This window comes from Muntiacus reevesi, chromosome 10, assembly GCF_963930625.1.
Source record: "Muntiacus reevesi chromosome 10, mMunRee1.1, whole genome shotgun sequence".
Lineage (NCBI taxonomy): Eukaryota > Metazoa > Chordata > Mammalia > Artiodactyla > Cervidae > Muntiacus > Muntiacus reevesi.
The window spans coordinates 32888278-32900994 of record NC_089258.1 but is presented as its reverse complement, the minus strand read 5'-3'; the positions used below and the strand labels follow the sequence as shown (position 1 = coordinate 32900994).

Sequence of the window (12717 nt, the reverse complement as noted above, 5' to 3'; positions counted from 1 at the left end):
GTATTTAGCTTAACTGAAACTTTATGTTTGTTGATTAGTAATTCCCCATTTCTTCTTCCCTCCACCCCCATCCCTGGCAACCACCATTCCACTCTGACGATTTTAGGTACCTCATATGGGAAATCATGCAGTATTTGTCTTCCTACAACTGGCTTATTTCACCTAGCATAATGTCTTCAGGTTTGATCCATGTTGAATCCACAAATCTCAGGATTTCTTTTAAAAAAAATATTTATTTGTTTATTGGCTGCATCGGATTTTAGTTGCAGCATGAACCCAGGGATTCACTGGGTCATGCAGGATCTTTGTTGCGGCGCCCAGACTCTTTTTGCCGCACACACAGGCTCAGTTGCTCCTCAGTAGGTGGGATCTTGGTTCTCTGACCAGGGATTGAACCTTCGTCCCCTGCATTGCAAAGCAGATTCTTAACCTCTGGACCACCTTCTCCCCTGCATTGCAAAGCAGATTCTTAACCTCTGGACCGCCTTCTTCTTAAAGGCCAAATAACATTCAGGTATATTTATATAGCACATGCTCTTTTCCCACTCATCCATTAATATACATTTATGTTGCTTCTATATCTTAGCTATTGTGAATAGTGCTACAAGAGTTCTAATCTCTCTTCAAGAACCTAAAAATAAGTGGGACGACATCAAGCTAAAAAGTTTCTGCACAGCAAAAGAAAAAATCAAGAGTCAAAAGGCAATCTACAGAATGGGAGAAAAATAGTGCACATCACATAACTGAAAGGAAGATAATCTCCAAAATGTGTAAGAATTCCTACAATTGAGTCGTAAAACAAAAGTGTGCTAATGACTTAGACCAAAAAAAAGTCTTTGGACAGAGATTTCTCCAAAGAAGAGATACAAATGGCCAACATGCATATGAAAAGACACGCTAATAGTCGGGGCAATGCAAATCCAAACCACAATGAGGTGTCACCTGATTCCTCTCCGGATGGCTCTACCAGAATAGATATAGGGGTGCTGGTGAGGCCGGGAGACCCTGGAGCCCTTGGGCATTGTGGCTGTGAAAGGAAAGTGGGGCAGGTTCAACGGAAAACGAAGTTTCCTCAAAAAAATGAAAGCAGAACTACCCTATGACCCAGCAATCCCGCGGCTAGTTATCTACAAGATTGAAATCAAAGAGAGATTAGCGTCCTGAGAGTTTGTTTCTCTCGCAGTCTGGCGCTACGTATGTAGGTCCCCGTTACTTTTAAGCCCCTTAAATAAAACCAAACTGCCTTCCAGGTCCCCGTTACTTTTAAGCCCCTTAAATAAAACCAAACTGCCCTTTCCCTCCACTGATGCCATGCGGATTCCTAGGCACCCCACTGCTTACTCCAAACTGCCTTCCAGAATTTTGCCTCCTGCCCAGGGGATTCAAGCCAGGTCTGGGGAAGTCCCAGGGGAGCGAGCGCCCAGCGACCTGCGCGCGGATCGGAGCAGCGTGACGCGGGCCGGGACTCGCTGTGCGCTCCCCGGACGCGTGGCTTCCCTGGGCGGCTGCCAGGCCCGCTGCCCCGGCGGGGGCGGAGCGTGGCCTTTTTTGGTCCGGGGAGGTGTGGCCGCGGTCCCGGAGGTCACTGGACCGCAGGGCTGGCTGCTGTCACTTACGCCCTGTGCTCGGTTCAGCTCAGCTCACCCGTTTCCCGCGCGTACCCGGAGCCCCAGCCCTCGGGAGTAGCAGCCGCAGCGCCAGCCGGCCAGTCCCGCCATCCCGCTGTCAGAGACCCTATCATGGGCCAGGGGAGCATCTGCCCGTGGAGCGGTCCCCTGCGTCGCCTCCAGGTGTGGAACTGGATCGAGCCCGTGGTGGCCTCCACGCAGGTGGCCGCCTCCCTCTACGACGCGGGGCTGCTCCTCGTGGTGAAAGCCTCCTTCGGAGTCGGGACCTTCTCCAATCACAGCTCCAGCCCGTCGCCCCGGGGGGCTCTCGAGGACCAACAGCAGAGGGCCATCTCCAATTTCTACATCGTCTACAACCTGGTGATGGGCCTGACGCCCCTGCTGTCGGCCTACGGGCTGGGCTGGCTCAGCGACCGCTACCACCGCAAGGCCTCCATCTGCGTGCCGCTGCTGGGCTTCCTGCTCTCCCGCCTCGCGCTGCTGCTCAAAGTGCTGCTGGACTGGCCCGTGGAGATGCTGTACGCAGCGGCCGCGCTGACGGGACTGTGCGGCGGCTTCTCCGCCTTCTGGTCGGGGGTCATGGCCCTGGGATCCCTCGGCTCCTCCGAGGGCCGCCGCTCCCTGCGCCTCATTGTGATCGACCTGATCCTGGGCTTGGCGGGGTTCTGCGGGAGCATGGTTTCGGGACATCTCTTCAAGCAGATGGTCGGGCACTCCAAGCAGGGCCTGGTGCTGACCGCCTGCAGTGTAAGCTGTGCCACCTGCGCCCTTCTGTACAGCCTCTTCGTGCTGAAGGTCCCCGAGTCCGAGGCCAAGCCCCGCAAGGCTGTGGACATAGTGCCCGGCACCGTCGGCCGGTATGACACCCTGGACCCTGATCAGACAGACAAGCAGAGTGTGGTGGGGCCCCCTTCACCTCCTGCAGTGGCTAAGCCCAGACAAATCATCCTTGCCCTGCTGTTTGTGGGCGCCATCATCTATGACCTGGCCGTGGTGGGCACAGTGGACGTGATGCCGCTTTTTGTGCTGAGGGAGCCTCTGAGTTGGAACCAAGTGCAGGTGGGCTATGGTATGGCTTCGGGGTACACCATCTTCATCACCAGCTTCCTGGGCGTGCTGGTCTTCTCCCGCTGCTTCCAGGACACCACCATGATCATGATCGGAATGGTCTCCTTTGCGTCAGGAGCCCTCCTCTTGGCTTTTGTGAAAGAGACATACATGTTCTACATCGGTGAGTCTGGCATTCTTGGGGAGGCAGGACGAGGACACTGCTGATCCCCTAGGTAATGGGACATACACCCTAGGTGCTATGGTCTGTCACGGCTCAGCGCCAGAGATTATGTCTGCTACCTAGGAGGCACAGGGGACAGAGGATTATGTGCCCTTGAGTCCGTCTATATTGTGTTATCTGTGTTGCCCACTGAGATGTAATCAGAGTGGGGGCCGTAGCTCTAGCAAGTCAAGGGAGGGATGGTCAGTGGTGTCGGGAGTCAGGAGAGGCTTCAGGATGGCCCTGAGTGGACGAGATGGGGTTGAGTTTCTTCTCCCCGATTTTAAAGGGATAAAACATTTTCAAGTAATCCAGCTGAAAAGATCCTTTCATTAAAATCATTTCAGGTCAAGCACAGGCTTTTCAAAGAGAGATAAAAATTCTCCATAAATGCCTTCCACAACCAATATACATTCCCTCAAGGAAGCAGAATGAAGTCTCTGAGGACACAGACAACCGCAAGCAGAGCACTCTGGACCAGTGCTCCAATAGAACTTTCTAGAGTGATAGCAATGTTCTGTAATGTTTCCACCTAATACAGTCAGCCATTAGCCATGTGTGGCTATCAAGCCCTTGAAATGTGGCTAGTGCACCTAAAACAGAAATTTTCATTTTATTTCATTTAAGTAGTCATGTGACTGGCTAGTGGCTAATGGAACAACTCTAGACTGTTCCCAGAGACCACCCTTTGACTGAGGTCACACGGCTCAGAAAAACATCTCAGAAAATGGTTAGATTACTTTTAGCCAGCTCCCAGTTAAACAGGCCAGGTGCAAGGGCTTGAGTAACTTCTCCCCTTCCCTCTGCACCACTTCTAGCCTCTCCCACCCTACCCCACCCCACCCCCTCACCCTTGCCACACACACACACACACACCCCACATCAGGATGATGAACAGGGGTAGAGGGAAAGAGGGGGTGAGCAGCTGTGTTAGGGACTCACGTTTCTGGATGCAGTTTGCCAAAGCTACTGGGACTATGTCCCAGAGATGATGATGAAGGGTGAGGGCAGACACCTCCCTCCTGGGAGTCAAGGAGCTGTAAGTCACTTGAGTGACATCAGCTCCATTTCCCTAGAAACCACTTAACTCTGCCAATAAAGACGCCCTTCACCACCTGTCACCATGTCCCGAGTGCCTTGCCATCTTCAAGATGGGTCTGCAGCATCTACAGCTCCATCCGAGAGCTCAGGGAGTCAGTCTGCCCTGGGAAAGGATTGTGGGAGGGGGCTTCTAAGGGAGGTTTTTCTGTTATTCTGATTTACTCTTTGGCCAAGGCTGGGGTCCAGTGAGGAGTGTTCTCATGTGCTTCTTTTCCAGCTCGGGCCATCATGCTCTTCGCTCTCATCCCCATCACAACCATTCGATCAGCAATGTCCAAACTCATCAAGGGTTCCTCTTACGGTGAGTGAAAGGAATCTGAGAGGTTTCAGAGCCACTTGGTTTGAGGCACAGGGTTTGGACTGGCAGAAGGCACAGGAGAGAGCTCCAGCAGCTCCTTGCAGACACGGCACACACTAGTGTCTATCCAGGGCAGAAGGAGTGAGAGCAGGAGCAGGGGAGAGACTGGGAGGGTCTGCCACGGAAAAACCAGTCAAAGGAAAATACTGCTACCCCAGGGCTATGGGAAGAGCCAAATGGATGGAGGCCAGAATCCTGGTAACACGAGCTGCGAACACAGAGGGAGTCAGGGAAGGGGAGGGGGCTCCGGAGAGCCTCCCAGAGACTCAGCTATCAGGGAACACAGAGGGACAGCACAGTAACCTTGGTAACCTCCATCCCTTCCACAGGAAAGGTGTTTGTCATCCTGCAGCTGTCCCTGACCCTGACTGGGGTGGTGACATCCACCCTGTACAACAAGATCTATCAGCTCACCATGGAGAAGTTCATCGGCACCTGCTTTGCGCTCTCCTCTTTTCTCTCCTTCCTGGCCATCCTCCCGATTGGGTAAGACAGGAGCAGTTCCTGCTCTCTGGGCTAGGGCTGAGGTCAAGGACTGTTGGAGCATTTCCAGCCTATTATCGTAAAGTATTTACTTTTCACATTTACACAATGGGTTCTGAGTAGCCTCTCCCACTAAGAAAAACTTCTCCTGTTCTCCCAAACTAGTAATCTGGTCATTTGGGAATTCCCTTAAGTCATAAACAGAGGGCCTCAACACGCTGGCTCACTTCCTAGCAGTTTTGTAATAGAAGCCTCATATACATTCTTGTAATCAGAGGCTGGAATAAGAAACCCTCTTGAATCACTCAGACCTCGTTGAGTCTCCTTTAGGTGACAGTCATCCAGCCTCACTTTCAAGTATTCTTTGTCTCTGTATCTTGGGAGGGCTTTGAGCACCTCTGCAGGACAAGGGTAATGCCTCTGACCTCTCTGGGGAAATTGTCTCATTTGTAAAACAAGAGTGCTTAGGTTCTGGGAGATAACAGGCAGGAGGAAGGTTGGAGATACAAAGGCCCATGGGGAAAGTTGCCAGCTGAGGTTATTATCAATATGGACCACATGAAATAGACTGGTCTTCAACCAGCCCCGTTCAAAAGAAATGCAAAAACACAAGCACAAGCCATGTTATATGATTTTAAATTTTCTAGTAGCCACGTTTAAAAACAACATGAGTAACAGGTGAAATAATTTTAATAATATATTTGATTTGGCCCAACAGCTCCAAAATATCTTTGTAATCAACCTACAAAATCAATGAGTTCTTTTGAATTAAGTCTCTGAAATCTGGTATGTGTTTTATACTGACAGCACATCTCAACTTGGACTCCATTTGAATGCAAGAGTTCAGAAACCAATGTAACTAGTGGCTACATATTAGACAGCTGAGCTTTGGTCTGTTTAGGCCCTTTTCTCACGCTTGTATCAATCCCACTAGAGGAGAAAGGAACGCAATAAAGATATTCGCAGTAAGATACAAGGGACATGATATAGATTTGCGTTTAAAGGGACCTGCTTAGTAGCACACTGGAGCCCTCCATATCATTAATGGTGGTGTTACAGGCTGCAGAGTAGAAGAGTTGAAGGCAGGTTGGATAAAACTGAAGGGAGGTTGGAAAAAGTGGGAAGTAGATGGTGAAAAGGGCCGCTTTTGAATTCTCACATCACATTGTATAGATTGATGTGCGTGCATAGAAAGTTGAGCCTCCTAAGACAGAAGCTATCAATTATGAGGGTTCTTTGATTTCATAGTTGAGAAAATAAGATCAAACAGCTGAGAGAATTTGTACAAAACAGCAGACTTGATTACCAGTGCCGTCTCTGGCCAGTTTTCATTTTCAAACTGCTCATCCCTTAGGCCTTTTCATGTTCCCCTGTTTTCATGAGTGTCTTGGCTGAATGGGTTGGGTTTAGCTAGATCTGACCCACAATTCTCTGGAGTGCCAGCTCTTTGTCCAAGTGAGTAATGGATTAATAACTGTGCCACTTGGAAGTTACCCAGTCCTATTTGATTGGCAGTTGGTTGAAATAGTCTCTTTGACCTAAACAGATCAACAAAAAACAACAAAAGAAAACAAGTCTGACTAGACTAGCTAATATCTCATAGCTAGAGATATAAACAGACAAACGAAAGCAATGAGAATATGCAATAAATGGTTCCTTTCTACAGTTTCATTGCTTTCCCTTTTTAAAGAGACTTTGGGGTATGTGAGGCAGGTGGGGACACCTCACCCCAATGGACTTGGGCCCAGTCCTCCATTGTGTGCATGGAATTTTAAGATATACAGGATTTTCATCATCTTATACCAAAGAAGTCGGGTCAGTATCTTGAACCAGTCGTAAGTAGTAATGCTTACGTGAACTGAGGCACTCTAGTAGACGCCTCTGTTGGAGACATTTAGCAGTAGAGGGACTCATGTGCTAACAAAGCTTCCTTTGCCTGCTGTACATTGCAATCACTTGGAGAGATTTAAAAAACTACTACCGTATGGATCCTACTACCCCTGGAGATTCTAACTCAGTTGATCTGGGATACAGCCTGGGCATAGGAATTTTTTAAAGCTCTCCAGTTTATTCGGATGTATAACCAAGGCTGAGAACCTTTGGTAGAAAGGGAGTGTTTCTAGTACTTTTCCCTCTGCAAAGTCACTAAATGAACAAAATCCTGAAAAATTCTTTCAAGCGGCCAAGGCTGTACCACCAATCATTAAGCACGATCAACAGGAAAGACCAGTAGAACTCTTGAACTGCAGAAAGAAGAGCTACATTCCAATGACAGAAAAGCCCAGGAAGACATGTCACAGCAGGGAGTGGAGGCAGCTGTGGAGGGCAGAAGGTGGAGAGGTGAGGTTCCTGCGCCCAGCTGCCAGCAGCTCATTTGCAATAAGTGACTGTGGCCCCAGCCCTTCCTAGTACCGAAGTGAGCCAACTCCATGGCACTGTGAGAACCTGCCCTCTCCTTGTCACTCTTCTTTATGTGCAGCAGGGAGATGCTGAGGGAATGTCTGTCTGGTTCTGCCCATCCACAAGCCCCCAACCCCTCATCACACAGGCACTCAGCTGCTGCGTTGTGGTTCATGCCACAGAAGCGAATGGGCTCATCTTCTTCAAAGCAGACCTCTACGCCTGTGTTCTTTCACACCCATCCTGTTCCTCTCCCTCAATCTCTCAAAGATAATAATAGCAAACACGTAAACAGCCTTGATTATGTGCCAGGCACTACTTTGAATGTTTCATATGTTTTAACCTTCTCAAGCAATCCTCTGAAGCAATTACTATTTTATCCCCATTTTGCAGATGAAGAAACAAAATCTAAGGTGTTATGTAACTTGCCAAAGGCTACAGAGTTAATAAGGGACAGTGATAGGATGTGAACTCAGGCAGTTGGTTCTTTTTGACATTATTATAGTGTCTTTGAGACACTATTTGACGTTGTGTCTCAGAAAAGTCCCTGGGTATCTGGGACCCCTCTGTCCCCTTAGAGTTTAGTTGTGTGTTTTAGTGGCTAAGTTATGTCTGACTCTTGTGACCCCATGGACTGTAGCCTGCCAGGCTTCTCTGTCCATAGGATTCTCCAGGCGAGAATACTGGAGTGGGTTGCCATTTCCTTCTCCAGGGGATCTTCCCAACCCAGGAATTGAACCTGGGTCTCCTGCATTGCAGGCAGATTCTTTTCCGACTGAGCTACAAGGGAAGCTACTTGAGTTTACTTGTACTACTTAGCAACTCTGTCTCCTGAGTTCTTCCTATCAGAACTGACACGTGGTCTGCCACCCTCTCGCCGCCTCCTCCCCCCAGCCATGTTCTCCGGTGCAGGTCTGCACTTGCTTACTTCCCGTTCACTTTCAACCCACTCCAGACTGACTTCCCTGTTCAATGCCTCCAGGGCTTCGCTGAGATCTGACTTCCTCACAGCTGGGTACACTGGACTCCCTGCCATCCCCTCCCCATCGGTTCTCAGGGGCCGCCAACACTGTGGGTCACTCCTTCCTTGGAAGGCACTTGTCACTTGGCTTTCTTAACACCTCCTCTCCCTACCTCTACCTCCTTCTCCTACCTCTCTGACTTCTCTACAAATCTCTACATGGAAGAATTCTTTGGGGCTCAGACCTGGGTTGTCTTCTCACTTCATAATCTCAAAGCAATCTAAATTATTTTCAAATTTCAAATTACCATCTCAGTTTCCAAAATTGCATCCTTGACGCCCTCCTAACATCTGCTCCCCTCCAGTCTTGCCCATCCCATTAAATGGCATCACACTCAGCCAGGGAAGAAATCTGAGAGTCACCAAAGTCCTCCTGCTTCTTCACCTTCCCGTACCTCCCATCCATCAAGCCTCATTGATTCTACCTCCAATATATGCCTCAAACTGATTATTTTTTACCCCCACTGCTGCTACCCCTAGTCCAAAGCACTTGGGGGATCAACTTCACCCCTGAGCCAGTCTCCTCACATCCATCCACCCTCTTTTTACCAGGTGGCCAGAGAAATTTCTTTAGAGTGGACATCAGTTCACATCATCTCCTACTCAAAGCTCTGTACTTGGTTTCATGGTTCTTAGGCTGAGAGCCACTGTGGTGGCCCCACAGGTCCTGCATATGGTGGACCTCTTATGGTGGACCACGGGTCCTGCATAACCCAGCCTCACCATCTTCTCCAGCCTCCTATTCCTCCCCTTCACCACCCTGCCCCCTCTATGCTTCAGCCTCAGGAGCCTCCCCCTCATGCCCTTCCCCTTTCCTTACCCACATGTCTTCTTTTTTTTTTTTTTTGCTAGGCTGGATCTTCGTTTCTGCAGGGGCTTCTCACTGCGGTGGCTTCTCTCGTCACAGAGTACAGGTTCTAGGTCATGCGGGCTTCAGGAGTTGTGGCATATGGGCTCAGTAATTGTGGCTCATGGGCTTAGTTGCTCCGTGGCATGTGGGATCTTCCCAGGACCAACCAGGGATCAAACCTGTGTCTCCTGCACTGGCAGGCAGATTCTTTACCACTGAGAAGCCTGACACCCCACACCTCTTTCTTAATATCGCTAGATGTGGTCTTAACTTGAACACCATTTTCTCAAAGAGGATTTGAGAAAATTCCCTTCCCAATCTAAGTTAGATCCTTCTATGATATGTTCCCCAAGCTTCCTATACTTTTCCTTCAGAGCCTGAGAGTTGATGATTACTTAGTGATGATCTGTTTTACACGCTTGATCACTAGACCATAGGCTCCCTGAGGGCAGGAACTACGCCTGTTTGAGTGACCTTGTGCCCTGTGTCCAGCAGAGAGGCTTAGTGCATAAGAATTACTCAGTCTTTCATGAATGAACAGTCTGTCGGGGCATGTGACGCCAGCACTTACTGACCGCCCAGGAGCTGCCTGTTGAGCTGGAATGATGTCAGGGGTTGGCCACCACCATAATCAACAAAAGTTGATCAACAGTCAACCTAAGGAAGAAATAGAAAATTTCAGTCCTGCTAATCCAAGGATTATAACCCAGAGGGAGACAATTTCAGGAAACTCTGAGGAGTGTTCTACCTATAAGACGCCAAGGCGCAGTCAGAGTTAAATGTTTGTGAGACAACGTATTGTGGACAAGGTGGGGGATAAATTAAGAGTTTGGGATTAACATATACACACTGCTGCTGCTGCTAAGTCACTTCAGTCGTGCCCGACTCTGTGTGACCCTATGGACAGCTGCCCACCAGGCTCCTCTGTCCACAGGATTCTCCAGGCAAGAATACTGGAGTGGGTTGCCATCTCCTTCTCCTATATACACACTACTATATATAAAATAGGTAAACAAGGACCTACTGTATAGCACAGGGAACTCAATATCTATTAACCTATAATGAAGAGAATCCAATCACTTTGCTTTTCACTTGAAAAAAACACATTATAAATTAACATACTTCAATTTTTAAACATTTCCCAATATGGACCAGGGTGGAGGACAAACCAAAGTAACATATTGACAGTTTATGTAGTCCAACAAGGTGAGCAGTGGGTTGTGACCTATTACAAGATTGAGAAAGGAATGTTATCTCCCGGGAAGTTATCTTACTGGCACCAGGAAGAAATTCTTTTTTTTCCCCAGCGAGTAGGAATTCCTGCATCTTCTAAGGGGATCAAGTTAACACAATGTAGGCACGCAATACACACTAAAGCGGAGGAGATAGTTACTCACATGGGCAGAGAATCTTCATGTTGAAAAGCTCTCTTGTCCTGCCTTAAAATAATTCACCAACCACGTGGCTGTGCTGTCATGGTGCCACAGCTGGGGTGAACTGTGGAGTTGGCCTGGAACAGTTCATGGGGTCCTGGGCTGCCTGCCTCTACTTGCCTCTTGCTAGCTCTGTCATATAGTGAGCTCTAAGAATAGTGAGTGCTCCTCCCTGAAGAGCCCTGGGGTCACAGAAGGTAGGGAATCTGTGTTTGGAAGTTTCTACAAAGCTTTTCCTTAGAAGGATTTGGATTTCTGCCCACACCCCACCCAATAGCTCCAGATGTGGTCCATCCATTAGGAAGAACTGTGTTCCAGCTTAGAACTTGGGGTTCCTAGAGCTCAAACAGTTGGGAAAAGGAGAACACCAGAGGTTGAAGGACATGCCAAAGGTCACAGAGATTCAAGACTTCAACTACAGCTCTTCATTCCTAGGCCTCCATTTTATCTCCCAATATTTTTAAACAACCTAATGATTTATGGAAGAGAGAAAAGGGCAATGGAAAGGCAGAAGAGGATGCAACTAATTCTGCTTGGGATGAGTGAAGCTTGAGCTTCAGGTCCATATGGGAGTGTATCATCAGACGGAAGTGAGATGGGAAGAGGCTCCAAGAAAGGGAAAATGTAGATGCAAAGGGCTCTCCGTATTATGGACAGAGTCTCTGAGAGATAGCTAGAGACCCTCCCTTCCCATTCCAGCTGTTCTCCTGTAATTCTCTGTTGTAAATTCTTACAGCATCGTGGCCTATAAGCAAGCCTCGTGGTTGCAGCCTGGAGACATCACAGAAAAATGAAGGTGCTGATCTGCGGGAGCCAGAAACACCAGCAACGGCCAGACTCCCTCCGAAGACCAAGGACGGGACCAGGAACTGGTGTTCACAGCAATCCATTGCTCAAGGAACCCAAGCTCCAGCCAGAGTCGGCCTCAGAATGGCTTGCTGGGGCTCAGGGGTCCTGGGTGGGTGGGGGAAAGCACTTAACTGGTGATGGAGATACTTTCTCAGCCTTCAGACGTCGCTATTAAGCAGAGGTGGATTCTGCAGACAGTAGAGTGAGAACTTTCAAGGCAGATACACAGGCCACAGGCACGGCCTTACCCAACATGGAAGCCAGTTTTTTCCCAGAAATGTTCTGGGGGCTCCAACCACGGCAACTAGTCACCCAGGAGTCCTGTGTAAGAACGCAAAGGCAGTCAACCACCTGAGGGGGATGAGGAAGGGAATTTTCAAAAGAACTGCCAATAGTGAACATCATTCAGTATTTTTAAAATTAAAACAGAACCTTGAAAACAAAGTTTAGCTTTCTTCCCTCAGGCCTTGTTAGCCATGAATAACTTGGGAATGATCTAGGACTCGGGCATTTGAAGTCAGCATAGTTTTGTTGGTACTATTGTTTTTAAGAAGGCAATTATCAAAAAGGCCTTCTTCAAAGGAATACTTTCCGTCAACAGTACTTCCCAAAGTGAGAGGTGTGAAAGGAGAGGGGAGATATGCTAACATATCTCAAAACATTATTTTGAGGTACTTATTTTTTTAATTATGTGAATAAAAGACTCACCTCCTAATAAATCAACATTCATAGCATGAGTATGTGACTCACTGTCTCTTTGGTCAGCTTCCCTCTAGAACTCAGACATGGCATTCTCAGACTGGGGTAAAACTTAAAGCTAGAGAATGCATTTAAATCTCAGAGCATTTGGGCTCAGAGTCTGTTATCATCACTGATGCCCTGCACAGACTGGTCCAAACCGTCAAGGCACATCTGCTCGGATCCTGGCACCATGCTAGGTGCTGAGGTAGAGCAAGCCTGTGACAGCGCCTACCCCACCAGTGTCTGACTTGGTGGAGCAGACAGAACAACAGGCAGTCGTGTATCCTATAATGAACACTAACATAAGGGCTCATATAACCCAAATCCAAGAGCGCAGAGAAAACTTCTCAGGAGGAGTGGCATAAAACTGGAAAGATGAGTCACCAAGGCTGGATGTTGAGTGAGATTCCAGGCAGAAGGAACATGCTAGAAGACGTGAAGGTGAAAATATCCCCAAATACGGAAAATCAATGTGAAGGGAGAAAAGAGGGATGGAGGGAGAGGTATCCAGGGAGCTGGAATCAAGAGGTGAGCTGGGACAGTGAGGAGGAACATCAAAACAGAGCCTTTAAAAAGTTTCTCT

General features: G+C 48.4%; 1 protein-coding gene across 1 annotated transcript; it reads left to right on the top strand.

The window, feature by feature from the left end:
* Positions 1-504: 504 nt before the first annotated feature.
* SLC46A2 (solute carrier family 46 member 2) lies at positions 505-11464 on the top strand. Its single transcript, XM_065946477.1, has 4 exons — positions 505-2859; positions 4217-4300; positions 4687-4843; positions 11281-11464. The coding sequence occupies exons 1-4, from the start codon at positions 1740-1742 to the stop codon at positions 11336-11338; spliced, it is 1419 nt and encodes a 472-aa protein (XP_065802549.1). The 5' UTR covers positions 505-1739; the 3' UTR covers positions 11339-11464.
* Positions 11465-12717: the final 1253 nt, after the last annotated feature.

Coding starts and splice junctions, on each gene's coding strand:
- SLC46A2 (XM_065946477.1), top strand. CDS start 1,740: ATGGGCCAGGGGAGCATCTGCCCGTGGAGCGGTCCCCTGCGTCGCCTC. Junction 2,860..4,216: donor GACATACATGTTCTACATCG/GTGAGTCTGGCA, acceptor CTTCTTTTCCAG/CTCGGGCCATCATGCTCTTC. Junction 4,844..11,280: donor CTGGCCATCCTCCCGATTGG/GTAAGACAGGAG, acceptor AAATTCTTACAG/CATCGTGGCCTATAAGCAAG.